The 24,365-nt window shown below is 36.1% G+C and overlaps 1 protein-coding gene across 8 annotated transcripts in view; it reads left to right on the plus strand.

Annotated features, from left to right (window-relative positions):
• The window catches only part of LOC137299179 (dual specificity calcium/calmodulin-dependent 3',5'-cyclic nucleotide phosphodiesterase 1A-like), a 525,403-nt gene that overhangs the window by 466,855 nt on the left and 34,183 nt on the right, over window positions 1–24,365 (plus strand). For 7 of the 8 annotated variants that reach the window (XM_067831741.1, XM_067831743.1, XM_067831746.1 and 4 more), the window contains 3 exons: window positions 19,468–19,578; window positions 22,495–22,669; window positions 23,465–23,578. In XM_067831741.1, the coding sequence (XP_067687842.1) occupies window positions 19,468–19,578; window positions 22,495–22,669; window positions 23,465–23,578 (400 nt within the window). Of the gene's footprint in view, window positions 1–6,528; window positions 6,638–19,467; window positions 19,579–22,494; window positions 22,670–23,464; window positions 23,579–24,365 lie in introns of those variants that run through there. The other variant, XM_067831745.1, reaches the window with a different exon arrangement.

The raw sequence follows: 24,365 nt of genomic DNA on the forward strand, positions 1-24,365 counted from the left end.
TGCAAATCATGAGCCAGCTGCCAAAGCCACTGAATAGCTAACTAATTATATATTCATGATCATGGCCGTTTGGAGCTTTGCCAGAAAAAGGTAATTTATGATAACATTTCAATTCATTAAGTTTGTTTCAAGAATATCATTTCACATACATTGATATACATCTTCAGTAAAGATGAATCTGAATTTAATTCTGTGATGAAAAGTGCTTGACGTTATCTAATGGAACTAGCCAATGTTTAAAGATTCTTCCTGGGATGTATAGAGTTTGTTAGTGACTAGGAACAGTTCAGAAAAACATACCTCAGGACATTTTCTGCGACCTTCAACAAAATCAATTTGATTATGGCAGTTAACTAGAAAATTCTTGGATCAATATGTGTAATGAGTATTATTGAGATAAACAAACAGAAATAAATTGGGGTTGCATCCTGTGAGATATAATCAATTGTCCAAACTATTGTCTGTATTTATCGTGAGTGTTGACACAGTCTGTGTGAAGGCAGAAATCATGGGTTTTCATCAAGGTATATCATCAAATTGTAATTATATATTCCAGACTTCCTGAATAGCGCAACTTGATGTCAGGTTAAGTTGAGTAGCTTAAAGTACCATGTTTCCTATAATAATATTTTCATCAGATATCCAGACCTGGTGCTTGTTGGAGACTTGGTTTTGAGTGTGTTTACCGGATATACTGTAATTAATTGTTAGTGAGTATTATCCTTTGATATATCTATTTTGGATCAAGGGAAAATATGTTTATGAAAAACATACTCAGTGTTCATTATAGGCATGGCACTTGTTAGGGATTTGGTGCATATTAGAGGAAATATGGTACCTAAAGTTCTCATGGAAATAGAAATAAAATGATTGTTTTACACAACCTTTTGATGAAGTAATAAACAACTAAAAGCCCCAAACCTTTTTGTTTGTATTTCCTTGAGTACATAGTACAGCCAAGCAATTACATAAAATTATTGCAGTCATTTGAAATAAACTAGAAATGTTCTTCATTATGTTGGAAATGTGCAATGTCCATTTTATCAATGATCTGCAATGAGCGACTGTGGCTATGATATGGACCTGATGGTATTTCGAGGCAGCTGTTGTATTTTGGGTGATTAGTGTGCCTAATTAGTGACGGGAATCAAGTGGTATATTGGGACTAGGTGCATAATGAGGAGAGATGAAATATTGAGACATATTCAACCTGGAACGCTGTAGTTACACAATCCACCAGGCTAAAATCAATAAGAACGTGATTATGACTGTTGGGCAAAGGACCGCCGATTACGACGCTAATATCGAAATCTACATACAATCTTTTCCCCAGGCATCTGTCAGAATGATTCTAGGTAAATATTTGCAAGTTATTCTGCAGTTTTGATGTTTACTCAGAAGTTAATAATGTGCAGAAGCTTTTCAGCAGTGAAGCCAGTGCAAAGCGTAATTTGAACAAGATCAAATATGAAATTGATGATCATTGATATTCAAATCCATCTTGTCAGGAAGGCATATGTTTTGCTACTGGAAAAAAATAATGAATTAATTTTCTGAAGGATGGATTGATCTTTTGTGAAATAAGCACAACATTGGAGGCTGAGGTTAAAACTAAAATGACCAATGTGAATATTTTTGTTATATTTTTTTTCTGTTTCATTTTACAGAAAATACTTTCAAACACAGATATTGAAATTGTAAATGATAACGTTTAAACTGGAACTGATGAACTGGAACTGTGATTCATGTACATCACAGCAGGAGACTGTAAGTGGTCACAAGGGTTGTGTCTTCCCTTCATCACCCTCTTCTCAGCTCCTTTCTTCCTTCCATACCACTCTCTCTTCTTGTCTTCTCTCCATTCTTCTTTTAAAACCCATGCCTGCCATAAAAGGCAACTGTGCTTGTCGTAAAAGGAGACTAACGGGATCAGGTGGTCAGGCTCGCTGACTTGGTTGACGCATGTCATCGGTTCCCAATTGCGCAGATCGATTCTCATGTAATTGATCACTGGATTGTCTGGTCCAGACTCGATTATTTACAGACCGCTACCAAATAGCTGGAATATTGTTGAGTGTGGCGTAAAACTAAACTCACTCAAATCCATGCCTTTCATTTCTTCATTCTTTCCACTTCTCCTCCACTCTTTTGTTCCCATCATGATATCACAGAAATAGTCTTCTTTTCACTTATGTCTTTCATTTTTTCCCTCTCTTATTCTCCACTGATTCTCTTCCGTCTTCTCTTCCTCTTCTCTATCTCCTTTCTTTTCCTCTTACCTCTTATAGAGAGTTAACTTGATTATAGAAAGCTCGAGTATTACTAAACCATGATAGAATAATAAATGTGAAGTCTTGTTTGACTTTGAAATTGAATATGAATTTCTACCACTCTCATACAAGACTAATGAAGTGGGCAGAATTTGAAAGTATTCAAATACACCTACTGTCTCTACATCTCTGGATGAAATGACATGAAATGATCATAAACCTGTATTATATCCTGAGAAAATATTGATAAAAGCTAAAATCCATATTGGGGTACACATCTTAATGTGATCAAGAGCAGTTATTCCTGTTAAAAGGTAGAATAGATTGTGATAGTTTAGTGTGATTAAAGGAATATTGCACCAAGCTGTCAAGGAATTATTTATTGTATAGTGATAATTGTGGTAGATTGCAGCACCTGTAGAAAGAAACAAATGGCAGGTATGGCTCTTTTCATGAAAGACTGGCAGCATGAGATGTGCTGGATCCAGGGATTGACAGAGAGGAATTGGTCACAGATGGAGCTGTAGAAAAACTTTCAGATGTCCAGAAAGGATCCCAGTCTCTCATTTTCAACAAAAGAAATCTAGACTTGCCAGAAACTTGTTGACTTATGTTATATGCAAGTAAGACAATGTATTACCATTTATTGTATAAGTACAGCATGCTTCATGTCCTGAAAGTAATACATAATAGGTGTGTGTGTTTAATGCCACATGATATGTCTATATAGTAACATGTTAACAGTGTATACCTGTTATACAATGCCATATGCCACATGATATGTCTATATAGTAACATGTTAACAGTGTATACCTGTTATACAATGCCATATGCCACATGATATGTCTATATAGTAACATGTTAACAGTGTATACCTGTTATACAATGCCATATGCCACATGATATGTCTATATAGTAACATGTTAACAGTGTATACCTGTTATACAATGCCATATGCCACATGTCATGTGGAAATGTCATGCCATATGCCATATCAAAGTCCTGAACATTGCCTGTGCACATTGTCACATACTCATAGGAATCAGTAAGGGAACATTTGAGAGTGCAAGGCTTCCTTTTCTTATTTCCAGAGTTGCACTCACAGTGCAATACATACCTTGTGAAGAAACCTAACATAGAATAACGGACCACATGTTCTTTCATGAGTTCCCTTATTTGTTTCTATGAGTGTATAATGTGTGGATATTGGAAACATGTCTGTATGTAGTGAATTCATATCATACATATCGGAGAAAAAGTTAACAAAAAACAAAAACCGAATCAATATTTTGTGTATATCATTGTGTATATGCACATGTATTATCACAAAAATAAAAATAGATAGAAAACAACACCAGAAAATAATCAGTCTTAAGATACAGCCCAAACAGACTCCTTTTGTCATAAAGGACTGGTGTCATATTATAGTCAAATATGCATATCAAAGCCATTTGAGCATATAACCATGTGAGCATATTATAGCCAGTTGAGCACAGTATAGCCAAATGGGCATACAGCCAGGTGAGCACAGTATAACCATGTGACCATTTTGTGCCTCATGTAGTAGAACTATACTGTGTCATTACAATCTTCCCCCTCCACTTCCTCTCAACCTCCCCCTTCAACATACACACACCCTGTTGATCTTTATCGATTCAACTCTTACAAAAAATACTCTGCCTCTGGCTTGTGGAGTTCTTTTGAATATTCCTTTGAAATGAACTTATTTTTGTCAAAGCTCTTTTAGTGGTCCCCAGAAATCAATGAGGAAATACAAGCATCTGTCTAGACTCTCTCATAACAACTCTGTCTATGGTTTTATGACAACTGACTGCTCGAAGGCTTGAGACCGTAGCAACAGGCATCATCCTCGACCCCCAGCTGGGAGATTACCCAAACCTATGGGGACTGTAACAGGTCATCAGATATATCATAAGCTCATTTTCAACCAGTCTTGTTATTATCTGGGGATCATGGATTTGAAAAAAACCCATTAATTTGGTATTTGAAAAATGGATTTGAATTGAGATTGAGATTGAGATTATTGATATCAGATATTTAGAAAATTTATGAAATATTTTGTCTTGAGATATGTAAACTGTTCACAATTTTTCATTGCAACATATAAAATATACAAAAGTAAGCCAGTTTCTTGCTCTAAGTATTTGTGCTTTAAGTCCATTTCTCAGGGAAAGAAACCTTTCAAATTTTAAATAAAGCTTTTAGCTTATCTAGCCAAAGACTCGGGTTCGATTCTCCATATGGGAACAATGTGATGTGGCAGGAATATTGCTAAAACAGTGGCATAAAACCTTACTGAGTCTCTCACATAAACCTTTTGATGGTGATTTATAGCATTGGCAGAGGAGTCCCTGATATGGTTGCAGTATATTTGTTGCTTTGTTGTGACTGCTTGTTATTTGATAATTTATTTACTGAAGGCATGGGTTAATGTTGACAGAAGTTCTTCTATTTCATTTGTCAGCTTCAGAAACTGATAGCCAGAGACATGTTTTCCAGGCACAATGTGGTCAATTCATCTTGCAGTGTAGAACACTCAGTATTATGTTTGTGCTGAAATAGTTTCTTCAGTTAATCTTCATCTGTATTCATCCCATCATGTCATGGGCAAGTGTCAATTTCAGCAATAGACAAGGTAATGTACATGTGTTTATTTGAAATGTGTTATAACGAGAATTCCTGGTGACATCCAATAGCCAATGTTGTCAGTTGGTCTGGCAAAGCCAGTTGATAGAACTGCATAATTGATGCTATTATCTCAAAATGAGAGAAAATATTGCACATGTAATATGCACCTTCCCTCCAAATAACAGCAGTCATATTCCTTCATCCAGTTGACATTTTGACCCAGCGGTAATAAAATTCTGCATTTGCCATTTTGGAGAGTGTGGGTTCATTTCACACACATCTAGCTGATTGTGGGACAACCCTTACAGCCATAATTACATTGACGCAGAGCAGTTGTACGCCGCAACGATGCGGAATACTCACTGATCGGATGATCCAGATTGTTGCCAAGTGTGGCCGTTTGGATCTGCATGCATGGAAGTGTGTTTGAGATTTATAGTGAATATCCTGACTGGCGTTCCTTGTGGTGAATTTTGTTGGAATATTTGAATTTTTTAAAGTCAGTATGTTGAAAGGTAAGTAAGTAGCATCTGGGTATGTGCTTTTTGGGATTGCCTTGAATATTTTTCATTTTTTTACATTTTTCATGTAACCACTTTTTAACAGCCTGTTTTTGGTATTAGGAAAATGGTTTTGAAATATGAAATTACGTAATAATGTTAATGCAGGGTATAATTTGAGCCTTCATGGTTGATCTGTGAGATATAAAATCAATGTGTTAGTACACATGGTGTTTAAGTAATTGTAGAGCATGTTAAACCAACCGGATGTTCTAAAATAGACTGTGTTCATGCTGCTGTGCCCTTCATTTGAGAGTGTTTTGATTAAAAGGAAACTCATGGATGAATGGGTTATCATTTTTTCAACATTTCTTTAATCTTTCCAACTGATTAATACATCACAGGACAGGAAAAAATGTCAGCAACCAAATTTATTCTGCTTTTTAAACCAGTGCACAGATTTTCGGAAATCAATTTCAAATATCATAGTTAACACTTCAAATTTGGAAGGAAATTGTTTTTTGTAAAATATTGATTCCAACTATTGTCTTTTGAGATTATTTTCTTTTACATTTGATGATTGTGCTCAGTTAAATTGAGCATGTTTGTAACAGGGTACAAATGAATAATTTACAATTATATGTCAATAAAACATCTGCATAAATAAAAAATTATCAAAAATGAAAAGTATACTGATAACATAGCTTGGAAAGGTAATTTATTATATACAAATATCTGAAATTGATACTAATTCAGATAAAATATATTGCCAATAAAATAAACAGTAACTGTCACCCATTTGTTGATAAGGTCATATTGATGTAGGGATGAAATGGACCCGCAGTCTGTTAAGAAAGTTTTACCACTAACATAGACACATGTTTTTCATCTCAGAGAAATGGAACATCTCTCGTCTTTGACCGATTGATTGAAAGTGTCGTCTATTGCATCCTGGGAAGGGAAAAATCCCCGCCTTTCACACGTCATTGTGGAATTGGTATGAAATCCCAGCTGACAGAGCTAATATAAAACTGGAGCATTGCAGTTTATATAAGTCAACACTTACTTCAGCAGGAAAGAGACTATGAGGAATGGATACAGTTTGAGTTGACTGGCTGAGCATGAACAAACTGACATTTGCTAATTAGAAAGAAATTTTTGTGACTAAAGCTATGGATCTCTTGGAAGTATCTCGCAACAGGCAACGTAAGGTGAATAGTAAGTACCACCTGTAACTTGTTTATAAATTTATTTTCAAATAGAGTTTTATTACAATTCTGACTTTGTGATTGTGTTTCATGAAGATCTTTCTTTCATTTTGATAGGCTGAGAAATATTTTTGTTGTAAGATTATCCAAGAAATAATTCCATGGATTATGAGAAAGCAATCTTTTACTGGTCAGTGTGATGTGATGGAATGTGAACATTATTTGCAAATTGAACAAAGAGAGATTTGGGTATTACAATCCAGTTAATTTTTTTCAAAAAATGAATCATCTTTGAGGAAAATCTTTTTGTGTAACATTATACGGTGAACATATTCAATAATACTTCCTTAGATTATTTAGCAAAAGGTATAAGAAATTCACCACAGGTTAAAGAAAAACAATTGATCAGTAAAAAGTAAAAGCATTGATTCCTGATAAACTCATCATGTTTGTTCTCACTTCACAAAGAGATTAAATAACTGAGGGAATATATAGCAATGACAGAAATACAATTCACTTTGAACTCATTAAGTGTAATTGATGCATTGATAGTAAAATATCTATTTAAAATCCTATACAGAATCATGTCCTCTTGAAAAAAAAAAATAGCAGTGTCATACTCTGTTGTTGTTTGTGTAAATGCCTGGTGCATTCAGGTTAGACAAAGTAAGTCCTTATTAGAGCATCTAATAATAGTTTTCCATGCAATCTTAGAGACTATGGACACTACCATAATATTAGGAAGATGTTTAAGTGTAAATCAGGTTGCCACTAATATAGTGAATCTCATGCTTATAAGTCCTTACGTTATTTTGATGTAATACTATAGTACATGCTTATGTAACAGGGCATCTGTTCTGTGATGAAATTGATCCATTATGCTCTGTTTCTCTGAAGGGTTCATTTCCATAACTAATATATAAATTAATAGATAAATAAGCCCATTATGTATTTACACTGACAATGTTTCCATGTGGAGCTGATCATTGTTGACAGTTACATGTTATGGACTAAGCATTGTACATATCATTATTAGTTGATATGTATGTCAGTAATAATTAGTAGTAATGTTTCTCACTGTATTCTGAAATATTAATTATTATTTATTGACTGATGTCATTACTATGTACTGTTTAATACCAGCATGTAGTTCATGTGTACTTGGCAATGTTATGAAGGTAAAATGAAATATACCAGTGAGTGAATGAAAGTGACTAGTGTTAATAGTACTTTTCAGTGTTGACAATGTAAAGAGAGTAAGGGGATATTGTACTAGATTAAACTCTCTGGTGACAAAATTAATTTACATAATGCATGTAAGTTGTTTTGAAAATGTGTCATAGAAGATGAAAGAACATAGCTGACTTGTTGATTTAGTGAGATATTTTTATATTGAGTTATGGTGAACATTATCTCATATGGGAAAGTGGCTGATGTACAGAGAAGATTGCATGTTGAAGCCACTATCTGTAACGAGATGTGTAAATCTCCTTCTGGTGTTGACTGCAAGACAAGGAGAACATGGTGTCTCTTAAACCAGTATGAGTGAGTGAGTGAGTTTAGTTTTACCTGACTTCTAGTTATATTCCAGCAATATCACGGCAGGGGACACCAGAAATGGGCTTCATACATTGCACCCAAGTTGAGAATCAAACCAGTCTCCATAATGATGAGCTAATGCTTTGAGCACTTGGTTGTCCCACCACCCCTAAACCAATAGAAAGGTAGATATTCTGAAGTTACCCAATATTTATTACAAGGGTGTGATATTAAGTATGATCGTATTTCCAGTCTGACCTAATTTTCTCTTGAAGCCTAAAGTGACAGATAATATAAAAAAATCACTAAGATCAAAACACAGTAGCACTAAGCTTAAAAAACCTGGACAAATAGCCAGAAGATGTATATCCCTTGAATTGGAGATGTTTACTAATGTAAATATGCCAACACATGTGATGAAATAGTGAATAAAGCGCCAAAAACCTTTCCACATTTTAGAGACATCTCTTACACATAAGACACATTACCCATTGTATACAAGTAAGGCATACCATTCACATGCATATAAAAGTAGGCACACCACTAACATGCATACAATGAAGGCACACCAATCACATGCATATGAAAAATAGGCACACCACTCACATGGATACAATGAAGGCACACCACTCACATGCATACAATGAAGGCACACCAATCACATGCATATGAAAAATAGGCACACCACTCACATGCATACAATGAAGGCACATCAGCCACATGCATACAATGAAGGCACACCAATCACATGCATATGAAAAATAGGCACACCACTCACATGCATACAATGAAGGCACACCACTCACATGCATATAAAAAATAGGCACACCACTCGCATGCATACAATGAAGGCACACCACTCACATGCATACAATAAAAGCACATCACTCACATGCATACAATAAAGGCACATCAGCCACATGCATACAATAAAGGCACATCAGCCACATGCATACAAATAGGGCACACTATTTGCATTCATACAAGTAAGGCACATAATGCATACCACAAAGGATTTTTCTCACTGTATCATGTATGTTATGTTTGTAAGCACACCTACCCAGTGCTTTTAAAATGGATCCATGTTCACAAAGGAATCTTTGCTCAAGGACTAACGTACATCACTTAACGTAGGCTTACCATTGTCATAGGGTGAAGATCATGAAAATCATGCAGATCCCTTTACATGACAGCCTGCTGTTTACCCTCTCTCTAGTAATCAGATTCTTCCAGAAATTTGCATATTCTGTGTGACTGGATCTTGTGTGGAGCTTGTTGCCATACAGGGTCCTGTCACTGGCTCCTCAGCCTTGTTTTATCGGAAATGTCCACCAATTAATCAGCCAGCCACTGAAGCCAAAAATGCCCTTCACAACTGATCATTCCTTGAAAAGCTTCCCAACTTTGTCAGCTGGAAAATTAAACATGACATTTTTACAGAGAATACACATCTGGGGTATTTGGGGCAATTTGGTTATCTGATTTGTTGTGATAACATTGGAATGAATCTTTAAACCCATTTCAAGTTTACTCATGGAGGACATGTTGTTTTTTTTAGTTAGATTAGCAGATTTCTGGCACAGTCAAATGCCGGTCAGTGACTCATGCTGCTTGGTTGCTGTAGTCATCTTTGGTACATCATTTGAAGACCAGGAACTGATACAGTTAAGCGCCAGTGGCTGTAATGTTCAGAAATTCCAAACCATATGATGTATCAGTTGCTACCAAAATACTCTAAGATTGGTCAATTAGTTACAGTAGTTGCCAGTGCAGTTCAAGTTGGTGCAAATTATTCAGCCTGGAGACTCCTTGGGGTAATTTTCATATTAATTATCAACAGAAATAAAAACTGCATGAACTCCCTTTTTTGAGCTTTTTGCATATTCTGATACTGGATCACTTTAAGTGATTGCCATATTGATTAATTGTTAACACAGAATTAATGCAAGAAAAAAGACAAATTGGAATTAGTAAGAAAGGTAAGATTCATTTACTCCATTGCTTAATAAAATATGTAAAGTTTCCAATATGATTGGTTTTATTGATCATTCAGTATATGATACATGAGATGACAGGAGAGTGTAATGACTGTTTGGAGTCTTTCATCAAGACAGTCACAGCCATTATGTTGGCTACACAAGTGCATTCTTATTGAATCTTAATACTGAAGAGAAACAAGCATGAATTGCAGTACCCAGACACAAATATTCCCCTTTGATACTGATCCCCCAATTTAAGCAGTTCTGTTAAATGAAGCAGAGAGGGCTGCTGGGGTGCCTGATAGCATCCTTCAGCCAGGAGACTCCTAGGGTAGTGTTGAAGAGGAGACCCTTGATCAGTGTAAACTACAAGTTAGGATGGTAGGTGTGTGCAATAACCTCATGGAGATCTTTTCAAATTCATGTTAACCTTATCTTGAGCTTTTAGCATCTCTCTTCATCTTGGTGCAGACAGGGTTGTAGTTGGATTGGATGAATGGTGACCAAAATACCAGATTTCACTATTGGGAGCTACAAGCATGATTCTCTTCGTTGGTTTTATTGACTCCATCTGTGATTTATGAAATTAGGTGAATGGTGTTTGCATTGACATCTGTGACGAGACAGTACAGATTTTGTTTCTGTTTTATCATTATTATTAGTCTTCAATTTGGCCTTCAAAGCAAATCTCTGTTATTAATGTTGGACACATGAACACTTTGCCAACAAGTCAGCTTGTCATGCATAGTTTATCTTCCTGTCATGCTTAGTTTATCTTCCTGTCTTGTTTAGTTTGTCTTTGAGTCATGCCCAGTTCATTCCCCTGTCATGCTCAGTTTGTCTTTGTGTCATTCATAGTTCATTATTTTGCCATGTCCAGTTTGTCTACCACTCATGCTCATTTTGCCATGCCTGGTTTGTCTTCCTGTCATGCTCAGTTTGTCTTTGTGTCATGCTCAGTTCATCATTTTGCCATGTCCAGTTTGTCTTCCAATCATGCTCAGTTTGTCTTGCTGTCATGCTCAGTTTGTCTTGCTGTCATGCTCAGTTTGTCTTGCTGTCATGCTCTTTTCATCATGCTGCTGTGCACTATTCATCTTCTGGTGCCCTTTCCTTTTGTGTCAGTTATGTAAGCATTTTATTGAGCACATTTTTTGGACAGTTACATTTCATTCTTATTCTTGGGCCAAAGAATCCACATCTGTTTGGCTACATTTTGGGGATTCACCAAAGGCAGAGCAACAAACCATGACTTCATTATTTTCTTATTACATGTAATAAATCTTGACATTCGAAATTTTGATATTTAATTTCCATAACCTAATCGTCATAATATCTCACTGGAGAAAGCTTGTTGCATGTTGAGGTTTATTGGCACCTGTTAATTAAATATTAGCTCATAATCAACTCTTCTTTAGACATTTGATTTTTGACATAACATACATTTCAGTCTGAACATAATCTTCACTATACTCTGACAGCGTGAAGTCTAACCATTTGAAGACCAAATGTCTTGCTGATGTCAGGTCTGCTGCTAATGTATAAATTTGCATACTGATTCAATATTATGAGGCAAATGAAGCTCCTCATTAAATGAAAGGTCCACTTAAAACTTTGTAAATCTAATTTCACATTGTCATGAATTGCCTAGCATACATGTGTTTGACACCTAGGAATTTGGAGATATTTAGTGATGTAATTCTAATACAATTCTATATCCATATTTTGACCAAAAGGAAATTTGATTTTCATGTAATAGAATTCATATTGCGATTAATGTCAAAGATTTGTCGTAATGTCGCCATTGGGTATGCCGACCTTCATATTTGCGTCTCAAGTTTTGACAAGTAAATCACAATTGCAAGCGTTTATCATGTGCAGACATTCATAGCTGTCAAAACTATCCTTGGTGATAGGGGCTCCAGAAGGAGGTCAATTTCACACTTAGATCATATCATTTGAGGATGAATTGACAAAATTTAGCAAGCTGTATTTAAAGAAGCAGGTTAATATACCAATTAATTCCTATCTGTGAGGGTTGCTGTAACTGTGCTATCTGGAAAATGGTCATTGTTTGGAAATGGATGAGCTGCCAAGAGTAGCTCCCATCTTGAGTTAGTATGTGATGTGAAATTAAAGACTTGGGAGTAGGTCAGCTGTGAATGAATTCATGTTGATAACATATTGATGTGATATTTAATGAAACTGACATGGTTTTAATGATGAGAAACAAGGGAAGGAAATGAACTTTGAAACCTATGTTGATGGTGCATGAGGTACTGGTACCAAGTAAATGCATTTTATAAAGGATTTATTGGAATTCTATTGGTCTTTATTTGGGGGATATGTCCATATACTAATGGTAAAATCAAGTGTAGCATTGAAATACATTTATATTTTTATCACTGACATCAAAGAAAACATGGCTTCAAGAAATGTGTAGATCAATTATTTTACTGCACTGATGTTTCCATTTGACACATAGGCTTTTATTGAATCTGAATTTGTTGTATCAGTGAGTGAGTGAGCTACGTTTTATGCTGCTTTTGGCAATATTCCGGAAATATTGTTGCAGGTCTTTTTATCAGCTTTCATTTGAAAACATAGTGGGTTGCTGTACATGTTAATGAGCCACATCAACTTGATTCCCATGGTACCAAATTACTATAAAATATATTCATGTCGGTCAAACCTGTAAATTCCTGTCAAAAACTCATTTCATTATTAGTGATATTATTATTATTAGCTTTATAATGTAAAGCCTACCTATCCAATGATCAGCCAGCTGGAAAACAGTCTGCCAGTGGACAAGAGCCATTATTTCATATGTGTAATACTGAGACCAATAAAAATTGCTTGGAGTCACTTGCAATTAATTTATTTGGTAATAACTCAGACCTGCAAATATTGTTTAGGCACATCCTTCTGTCAACGGCATCAAGCCTTGTCCTCATTTTGCAGTACAACTGTGATAAGGCCCCAGGGGGACAACAGGCGGATGGAGGATGAGGTGGCATCTATCTGATCCTGCTGTCCCTACTGTGCCCAGTCCCTTGTCAAACGACAATTATCACCTGACCAGTAATTACAAAGGGCTCAGTTTGTCCTGATGGTGACAGTGATGGTAATGAAAGACTGATAAAAGTAATTACATTTCCCTGTCCACTGATAACAGGCAAAGTATGGCTTTAGGACCTCAAGCTGAATGGCTTAATTTCAGATGTTTTCTCAGGTTTGTTGTTTGTTTGGGTATGTACTGTTGGAGAATAGGGCATAGTTTTGATCCAATACTGCATCATAATGGCCTAAAAATAGACACAATAGAATTTGGTTTCATATTATTACATAAAGAACATGAAGAAACAATATGAAAAGCTAGTGCCAGATATACCGTCAACATTCATTTGTACTCAGATTTGTTGACATGCTATTGTTCTAGTGTCTTTTTTCATGCCAGCAGTAATGTCTTTGGTTGGGAAACAGAATTAGTACTAACTAGATGTATAATGCACACCCTATTTTGAATTTATTGGAGAAAATATGCCTTTTATGTTTTGGAATAATGTAAATCTGTTATGAGAGTATGTGACTCTCTAGTACAAAATCTTGACATAGCTTTCCTAATCTCAGACAGAGGAACATGGACATAGAGAATTGGTAGTAGTACATGTATGGTTTATCTGAAGAAGATTGGGGACATTAATGACTTATGATGTGATAAGGGTAATGACAAAGATGATGATGATGAGGAGGAGGAGGATAGCAGATCATAGTTAAAGTTAATATGTTCTTGACTGAAGATGCTTTATTGAATTACGTTTTCAAAATAAACCATCTTTTAGTACCAGATTGTTTCTAATGGGTTGAAAAAATAGAAATATTTATGTAGGCATTTATTTAAATGACTTTGTTGTTATATACCTCATGAAAATAATGCATCTGCCTATTATTCACCTCATGAAAGTAAAGTATCTGTGTATTATTCACCTCATGAAAATAATGCCCCTGTCTGTTATTCACCTCATGAAAATAGTGTATCTGTCTATTATTCACCTCATGAAAGCACTGCATCTGCCTGTGTATTGACCACAGGAAAATATCCTGTCTAATATTGCTTGGTTCTTAAATACCCCCAACAATTAATATGCATGATTACAAAGATAAGTATTCAAATGCTTTAGTGAAACTTCCATTGTTCTAATTTCCACAATAACAAAATATAATTGGAGGACATGGGAGAAGGCAGTAACAATCAATCATGGTAGGTGCATCCATCATTTGACAGATGTGATCATCAATTTTTGAAGCCACATTATCTTTCAAATCATCACATGTGATTAATGATATTTTCCACAGACAACTAACAATGATTAAAATTTTAGAACAGCACAATTCATCTCCAGTAAGTTTCATTAATCTTCACAGAAGGGTTAATTATGTTATCTTGAAAAAAGTGGAAATTGTAGGTGAAGAAATGGTTTCGTTAGAAATAGCGTCAATTTAGAAATTCTGTTTTCAGTTCTGAAGCACATAAAGAGGACATGTTGAAGTCGGCCCTGAGAGATATACTTTGTACCACTTGATCACTAATAACAGTATTATAACAGAAGCAGGTTTCATTATTATAATGGCAGCTTTGGATATTTCATTAGAATAATTCAGCCATAATTTGGACCAGAATGTTCTCCATTATTTTGATCAAACATGGAATACTTCATCTGATTAATGGCAACAGACGTTGTCATGGAAACCTAACGCAACTGTTTGTGATTAGAACCCATGCTTTTGGTCATAACCATTGGGAAAAAAACACAGCGGTTGATTTGCTATCTTGACGTATTGATCCTGGGAGTTTGATCAGACACTTTCATCTTCATGTGATAACAGATTATCCTGTGTGTTATCAATCAGACTTGAGCCCCAGCCAGACGCAGAAACAATATTTGTGTAAAGTTATCAAATCACGACAACAGTATTGCATTTACGTTTGTGTCTGTGGCTGTGACTGCTGAAGGTATGACTAACTAATCATTAATTATATTGTGTTTATTTGAAATTTAAGTCATATTAATGAATTTGAAGTAGCAGTATTCTGCAAGTTGTACAGGTTATAAGATATAGTTTTCTTGCACAGAATTAGAAGGTGATCAGTTTCTTAATGATGTGGAAACAAATTGTAACGAAAACATTTTGTGCTTGTGACATGTGATACCAAGATGGTATTGTTTAGAAAGGTATTAATTCTCTTTAATACTTTCCATGTATTGGTCCATGTTTACATTTTACTTCATTGGAGAATGTGATCTTGTTTTCGTATTTTGTTTATGTTTTTTAATTCAGATAATTATTTCAAATTACCTTTGTTTGTTGTTGATGGTGTGTTAAACTGACATTCTTTGAAAATGCATCTCAAATTAGGCAAATATTGTCTCCAAATTGAAAAGTGAATTTTTGAATGATTATATGTTCCTTAAGACTCTTTTTATTTAAATGTTACTTTTGTAAATATTACTTTTGTAAATATGGTGAAAACACTTTTGGTAGAAATCCACCTCACACATGCTTTTTGTTGCAGTGAAAACATGCATATTGTTATAGTAAAATTATGCATGTTGTTATTGTGAAAACATGCATGCTATAAAGAAAACATGGATATTGTTATAGTGCTTGTAAAAGCCAATAGGTAAGGGAGATCGCTCTGTCAACCACTGTGGTAGTACAATCTATTTTAAAGGAGATTTAGCTAGTTAGAACTTAGTTTTCTGAAGATGAAGCCTAGATTCTGCTTGTGCCCAAGATGGACTTTGATGATTTGTTTAGATGTCCAGGTCGTATTTAGGGTAGCTAACGGTGGGGGATGAGGAATTTAATCAGACGCACTTCAATATTATCTTCCCTGAACTGATCTGTGTTCTTAAGGCAAACCTTGCAGCAAGCCAAGGAAAATAGACAATCACTGAATGAGCTTAGAGCTCAAAGTGGCGTGCTTAAAAATTAGAGTGGACACGTTCGAGCTTTGTACAGCAGTCTCCCGGATAACAGTTTTATGTTGCCCAGAGCAGGATGAGATTGCGTCTTCACTTGTTAGCTTGATTAATTCTTAGAATGAAGTCCCACAATGACTTACAGCGAAAAATTTGCATGTCCTTATCTGAGCTGAGCATGTGTTATTGTACTGTTTGTACGTCTATGTCCATGCATTTCTGTTTTTCTGTGTTGTTGTTCCATTATGTGTGCTTCTGTGTGTACATTTTGAATGCATAGTAGAGATTGTGTGTGTACATGAGTGGAAGCGAAAGATTGTGTGTGTACATCTGTGAGGATGCTACAAATTGTGTTTGTACATCTGCATGGAAGCAAAGGATTGTGTGTGTATATTTGTGTGGAAGTAAAAGATTGTGCATGTACATTTATGCAGAAGCAAAACATTGAGTGGGTACATCTGTGTGGAAGCAAAGGAGTGTGTGTGTACATCTGTGTAGAAGCAAAAGATTGTATGTGTACATTTGTGTGGAAGCAAAAGATTGTGTATGTACATTTGTTCGGGAGCAAAACATTGTGTGTGTACATCTGCAAGGAAGCAATGGATTGTGTTTATGTGCATCTGTGTAGAAGCTAATATCTGTATGTGTTAATCTGTATTGAAGCAAACCATTGTATGTGTACATCTGTGTTGAAGCAAAAGATATGTGTGTACATATGCGTGAAAGCAAAAGATTGTGCATGTACATTTGCATGGAAGCAAGAGTTGGTGTACGTGTACATTTGTGTGGAATCAGTGTGTGTGTGTGTGTGTGTGTGTGTGTGTGTGCGTGCATGCGTGCGTGCACGTGCGTGTGTGAGTGCGCGTGTGTGTGTGTGCGCGTGCGCGTGTGTGTACATCTGTGTTGAAGCAAAGGATTGTGTGTCTACTGTGTGGAAGAGAACTTTTGTGTATATGTGCATGTGTGTAGATGCTACAGATCTTGAAAAATATCTGCAAGCACAAGGGCACTGATGTTAGTAATATCCTCTGATACAGTAGCCATGGTAACTGAACTTGCGTCACTGTATCTAGGGTTTCAGTATTTTATGGGCCAAACAAAACAGATATCAGATGTTTTTGAAACTCTTCACCACAGGAAATGAGATTGTTTTTTGTTTACACTTTGTCATATATCAGTTTATGAAAAAGAATGTTTTTAAATTCAAAAACCCATTTATCAAGCTATAGAGGAAACAGAAATGTGTCAGAAGCACTATAGATTTTTACAGTTAGAGAAATTATGATGTAGTGCCCTTTCCTATGGAAAAACACTGACAGGTTCAATCTGTTTTTAGACCTGAATCTGTGAAAAGGAAAAATGCATTGCTTTGATCTGTCGAATCTGATGTCTTTACTTAGTGAGAACATATCCTGCCATTTTTTGCAAGTGGTTTCAGCATGCAAGTCTGTGTGGGTGGATGCTTGAGATGAAGTTGTGTTAGTACCCTCTGCTTGATTGAACATGGATAATGTATCTGGTAGTAGTTGCAATCACTGCATTTAGACACAATGCATTATGAATAGGTTCTGAGTGCTTGCTGAGCTTAATTTCTGTGAACAGATCCCGGAATCCATATACAATCGGTCTGTCGTCTGATCATTATGCAATAACAAAATTGTCAGCTTAGGTTTGAATTGAAGGTGCGAGGAGGTGTTGGTTGTAATTTGTTTCTTAATTGGAATAAAAGTCCGTCGTCATCTTGCATTTAAGACAAATGATTGATTTGTCATAAGTCAGTCAACGATTGCTCGTCAAACCTTCTGAGGCAAAAGATTGTTCCCATGTGTAGTCTGATATCAAATGTGATGTAATGCTGTTTTAAATGATGGTTCTGTGGATGACCAACTGATTTATATGACGGGTAAAGTAAAATGGTGATTGCATGGTCAAAATAGTTGCCTCGTATAAATAAGAAGAGGTCCAGAACACATAAAACTTACTAGGACCATGTATCTTCACTGTTGTTTTTGTTCATTTTGTCACAGGTATTTTCATGTATTATTTGGAAGAATGACACTAAATTGAGGGTCCCGTGGAGGGTAATCAGTTGTCAGTCAAAATTTCCATCTTAAGTGTGTGTTTTCAGCGTAGTGAGATAAAACATATTGGACAGGCTTTTCACATAATATTTAGTCACATGATATATGTCAAATGCAAAGTCTGAAACAAGAAATCTACGATATGTGAATGCTGGTCACTTGTCTGTGTTAGGAGTGAGCAAGTGAGTGAGTTTAGTTTTAGTTCAACATTTTACCATCACTCACTCACTCATTCCTTCACTCACTCACTCCTTCACTCACTCACTCACTCACTCACAAGATCACTGCAACAGAGTAAAACAACAGCACAGATCAAGGTAACCAAAGTTAACAACAGCTTGGGAAAGATAGCTGCAATACATCCAGTCACACTATCCCTCTCTGAAAGAGATATTCCTGGTTGTCACCTGGTTGTACTGGCTCCTTCTTGACCCTTATCGACAAGTTTAGATGCACGGAGGATTTGCTGCTTTGTTCACGTCGCAGTTTAAACCTATGTCTGAACACCCTCTTTGATCTATGACAACTTTACAGACAAAATTGATAGAAAATTACAAGTATGACCAGTTCTCATGCATCTTTGTTTAAAGAGAGGCTTTAAGCGCCCTGGCTCCAAGAAGGCCAGCCTCCACACCCTGCATTCTATCCAGCTCCACAATGCCACACAAATTGCCAAAGCAAATCGGAATGCAACAGAGCGATTGTAATATGTGTAGACGAGCAATCTGAGGAAGGTTCCTGGCTAGTGGAGAGACGCAAATCACTGCTGTTTTAAAATGCATTGAAGTTTTGGTGGTGTTGCACTACTTCGTTATGACCGAACTGTCGACAGGTTCTCATTGGGGAAAAGCTTGCTGCAGAAACTGGTCGCCATGCTGTTTTTGGCTTAAGTGGCTTAAAAAGGGATCAGAAGTTTTAAAAAATGTTCAAAGTGCATGAGTTTTTATGGTTGTCTTTCGTTGTTAATGGAGCTTGATTGGACCTGCGTAACAAATGTTTCATCATATAATTGAATATAGTTTGATAAAGTAATTAAGAAAGATATACAGAAGTTATGGTCTCTTCAGAAGCTGCCTTCATGTCGTGGGGGTTCCAAATTGGTTTAGCCATGGTCGTTAGATCTATTACTTGAGAGAATTAAATCTTGGTGCATTCACTTTTTCTTATCTTAAAACATTTGCTTAAGGATGAAGAAGATTTGGACACGCTTTCATGTTCCAATGACATCAGATGACATTGACATGTTGTGGTTTTCAGTGGCAAACCCACCTGACAAGTCAAAAGATGACAGCAGCGTGGGGTCATCATCAGCGGCAGCCACAGCAGCAGCAGCAGCAACAGCCACAGCCAGGAATGGGCAGCTTTCACGTAAGTGACTACATATTTCTTCTCATGGAGGACACAGATGGCACAATGGCATAAGATGCACAGTATGGTTGGGCAACACAGTATTGCCAGGATACCTGTATACCATAACATGCAAGCAATCCATATTGTAACAGAGGTGGCTGGGTAACCTAGTGGTTAAAGTGTTAGCCTGTCATGCCAAAGACCCAAGTTTGATTCCCCACATGGGTACAATAAGTAAAGGCCGTTTCAGGTGTCACCTGCTGTGATATTGCTAGAATATTGCTAAAAGCGGATTAAACCTTTCTCATTCACTCACCTAGTGCAGAGGAGTACCAGATTAATGGGTAAAAGCTTGTATCTCTATGGTTTATGTTAAAACCTACAAAGAGTTTCATTTCACAGCTATTGTTTCCCTTCATAGTTAAAATCACAATACAGCCTACATTACATATTATAAATTGTATCTAAATGAAAGAAACGCCAATGAAACAACCTAATCTGTGATCACTCTTAACATAGGATGCGCATGTGCCATCAGTGTCCCTCAGTTTGAAACACTTTCTTCTAAATATATCACGATACATATTTCCACCCACATTGATGTGCCCCATACATGGAAGGATTTGCTGATCAATTATGATCCTTGGTTATGATCCTTGGTTTGTTGGAGTCTGTAGACACAATCATTGATGTCCTGTTTTCGTCTCATGTTAGTGAGTGAGTTTAGTTTTATGCTTCATTCAGCAATATTCCAGCTGTATGGCAGCAATCTGTAAATAATCAAGTCCGTCATCAGCAGCATGAACATGTCATGGAAGCAATATTTGGCATCCTTAATCAAAATGAGCCATGTCTTCCTGTATTATTTTGCTACGTAATGTCAGCCCTTCATGATTCAGAAGAACTGGTCTTCACCAGCTGATGCTTCTCATAAGGAATGGATGGTCAGACTCACACTTGATTGATGCAAGTCATTGTATTGCTATTGCCTACATAGGTGCTCATCATTTCAATCACTGGATTGTCTAGTCCACAGTTATGCACTACCTCCTAACTGGAGTGTGGCATTTATAAGCAAACAAGCAATAAAATAAACCAACAAACAAGCAAACCGAATGATCGCATGAATTCCAAATCATAAGAAGTAACATCAATGTATTTTGTGTTTTAGCTCAAGAAAAGAATTACAAAGCATAGGGACCTTTCATAATTTATGGCTAGGGAAGCGTGCATGCGTGTGTGCGTGCGTGCATGCGATTTTAAGGGGAGATCACCCATTTTGTTGTGAGGAGGTAGGTGGCATTAGTTTCGCACACATGTACTGGAGGGAGGGGGAGGTGTATCATTGATTGTATACATGACATAATGCAGGGTGTCACCTTCTGTGCACATAAACTGTATAAACTTTAGTCTTGTTATTTCCATGAACTGTCCTTTATCTATGTCGGTCAGAATCCTCATTATGCCAGCAATCTTGGAAAGACCATGTGCAATCCGCTTTCCTTAATCTAAACATCAACCAAGAGAGATTGGGGCACTTAGTCAGGAACAAGTCAATGCATGCAATGAGACCATAATTAGGACGTATTCCAGCAAAATGCCATTCAATTGATTTAAACTTGAGTGTTACCAAATTACCTGAGCTTGTGATTGCAAACTCCTTGCTACGATTATAAATCATGTTTATTGCAAACGCCATCTGGTTAAGTCTCTTGACGTCACACGTGAGTTCGCGTAAATCAACCAAGAGTAGGAAATGTTGTGATGTAGGCAACCAGGAAATACGAATCTGATCCATATGCATTGATTGCAAGTCATTTCGGCTGCATTCATTGCGAGCATATCTCACATATTCATAAATTTATGTATCTTTACAATAGATGATTCCAAGGGGTTAATTAAGTGATGCCATGTCCCCCATCAGTGGCCAAGTCAGTTTCTGCCAGTCATTTTGGTTTATTTATTCATGAATCAGTTGTGATAGTGATGTTATTTTAAGCAGTAATCTTTAGAAAATTTCTACTTTTGTGAATTTCAATAGACCTCTTTGTCGGATTGAATCAGCAGTGTTTGGTGATCTTGTTCATATCAACAGATAACTTTGGAGCTTCCTGAAGATATAAGGTGGTCAGGTGATCAAAACAAATCATATGTTTGATGTGGTGCTTTTAACTTGAGTTTGATAATATGTTATTGTTTATCCAAAACTACAGTTTGTAACACTAAAGGATTACTGAAGGATTACACTTAAGGATTACTATCAAATGCAGCGAAAGACATGTCTGGAGCATGATAGCAGTTAGTAAATGCTTGTTTATGATTGGTTAAAATAATTTTGTCCGATCTTTGTATTGGGTACATGATCTTTGTATGGGGTTGCCTCCCTTTAGGTTGCCAGACTCATTGTTTTTAGGTTTGAATCCAGGTTTCCCTTTTATTGTTTAATGGATTGTAAGCACCATAAGAATGTTTGGTTGGGAATTTTACTAAAGTGTGGTTCATAACTTTCATCACTGAAGCCTTTCATTCCACACCACACTTTCTAAATGAATGTTATGATGTTGTACCTTCTGGCTACGGTTTCAAAATAATGTATTACAAAATTAATAGAACTTCAAAATCATTTGTCCCATATGGCATAAAACCTCCAAAATTGTAAGAGTGAAATCTATGATGAGGCACAAGTGATTAGTATATCATGAACTTTGATTATGTTATGATTCATCATTATATTCTGATTAGTTTGACATTGTGCATATATACTTTACATAATTTGATGTCATATGCTTTGTATGGCTCTTTGAATGCAAGACAAATTTCCTTCCAAGACAATAGTGTTTATCTTATCTTATCAAGTTAACATTCCATGATATTGCTATACTCACTCACTCACTCACTCACTCACTCACTCACTCACCATGTTGTGTGTTCTAGGAACAGGATCTCTCACCGTGTTACGGAGAACCAACTCCCGTAAGACAGGGAGCAGCAGCAGCAGGGCTTCCAGCATCAGCATTGACAGTGTGGAGTCCTACGCTTCCATCGATGTTGGCGTGGACAAACTCCCTGGAGTGGATGCCCCTGAAGCCTCCCATGCATGTTCAGTTAGGTAAGGGAAGGAACTCTGCTTTGTACTCTTCTACAGTTGGATAAAGTTATATATCTTGAGTGAAGTTACCCTGGAATAGATCTGCTAAAATATCTACATAATGATGGTCGAAACACAGTAAATAGACTGTATGTGCTGAACTCTGCTCTTTGCAGGTTATTATAATGTTAGCTATCCATGGTTTCTTTCACACATATTTACTTTTATATGATTAGGACCAAATTGTGAATCTTACCCCTGATAGCATACGTCTTCCTGCTCCCAATTTTCACACTCTTCAAGCTTGATCATTTCTAATTCGAATATTTTGTGCACTCATTATTCGACCCTCATCAGTGTAATATAAAAGTACAACCTTAAATCATTTTGTGCTTGACATATGCAGTATTTGCTCTTAAAACTAGTTTAGTTTCTGCCATGAAAGAACACAAATTTCATTTCAAATATTTGGGATTTTTTGTTCACCAGATTCCATAGAGTATTATCTGTATAATTTTAATGCTTTCTGTATAATTGATGGAGATAGTTAAAAAATGCTATGCTCATTCCCTGCCCAGCCAGTCTAGAAAACACTGACGATAAAAATGCTCCTATTTCATACAGTGATGGATTAAATAATTGCTCAGACCGTCAACCATTGGTTTCTAGTGCACATATCTCTCAGAGTAATTAGTGCCTACAGTAGGACTGAATACAAAGTTAGGTTAACTATTTAAACTATTTTTACATCGCCATTGTATGTTGTTTGTGTGTTAGTGTTGTAGTAGTACTAATCATCCATCTTGTTTGCATCAGATTACGGCAACTTGTGCGGAGGTTAGAAAAAGATGATTTATCCAAAGAAGATTTAAAGAATAACTTGGAATATGCAGCATCAGTGTTAGAATCCGTGTACATAGATGAGACGAGGTAAGCAGTGTTTACATTAGTGTGATATATTACATATTTGTGTGTATTCTATCCTTATTGCATGGGAAATGTATCTGAACATTTTCAATTAGCATAGTTTGTTGTGTAACTTTCCGTTAAAGAGGTTCCATTTTAGAATACAGGAATAGAAATATTATGTTAAGAAAAGAAAATCATTAAGATGATAAGCAAATAGAAATCAATGCCACATTTTTATAATCAGAACAAATTTCCACCTTCAAACCTTGCTTATTTGATGCAGTATTATCTTTTGTCTGTTTTTCATGAAATCTTTAACAGTTTCATTTGATAAATTTCCCTTTTCCTGCCACATCACAGTAAATTTAAGAAATGAACTAAATGAATAAAAGATTTCCTTGAATAAAATGATAGCATAATACTTTTAGGGACCTTTGATACAACCCTTTATACTGAAGATGGGCTGTTGTTATGGCAACATCACAATGACATCATCACTTTTTGTCAACACGACTTTCGATGATGTAATCCATGTGCACAAGCTTGATGGACTCTCCTGCCCAGAGTTCCTTGCTCTCCTACTGATATCTCTGCCGAAAGCTAGCAGGATGTAACAAGTTTTCAGATCTTGCATGAACATATAATATAATTTTCATTCAACAAATGATATTAGTTATCATCTATTTCATGTTGGGAAAATCTACGCATTTAGATATACATATGGGAAGTCCAACATGTTATGATCTTGATATGTTTTCAGTGACCATTTATCTATATATTTAGACTTGGGGGGAATAATCTTGTTAGA

This window comes from Haliotis asinina, chromosome 10, assembly GCF_037392515.1.
Source record: "Haliotis asinina isolate JCU_RB_2024 chromosome 10, JCU_Hal_asi_v2, whole genome shotgun sequence".
NCBI classification, from domain to species: domain Eukaryota; kingdom Metazoa; phylum Mollusca; class Gastropoda; order Lepetellida; family Haliotidae; genus Haliotis; species Haliotis asinina.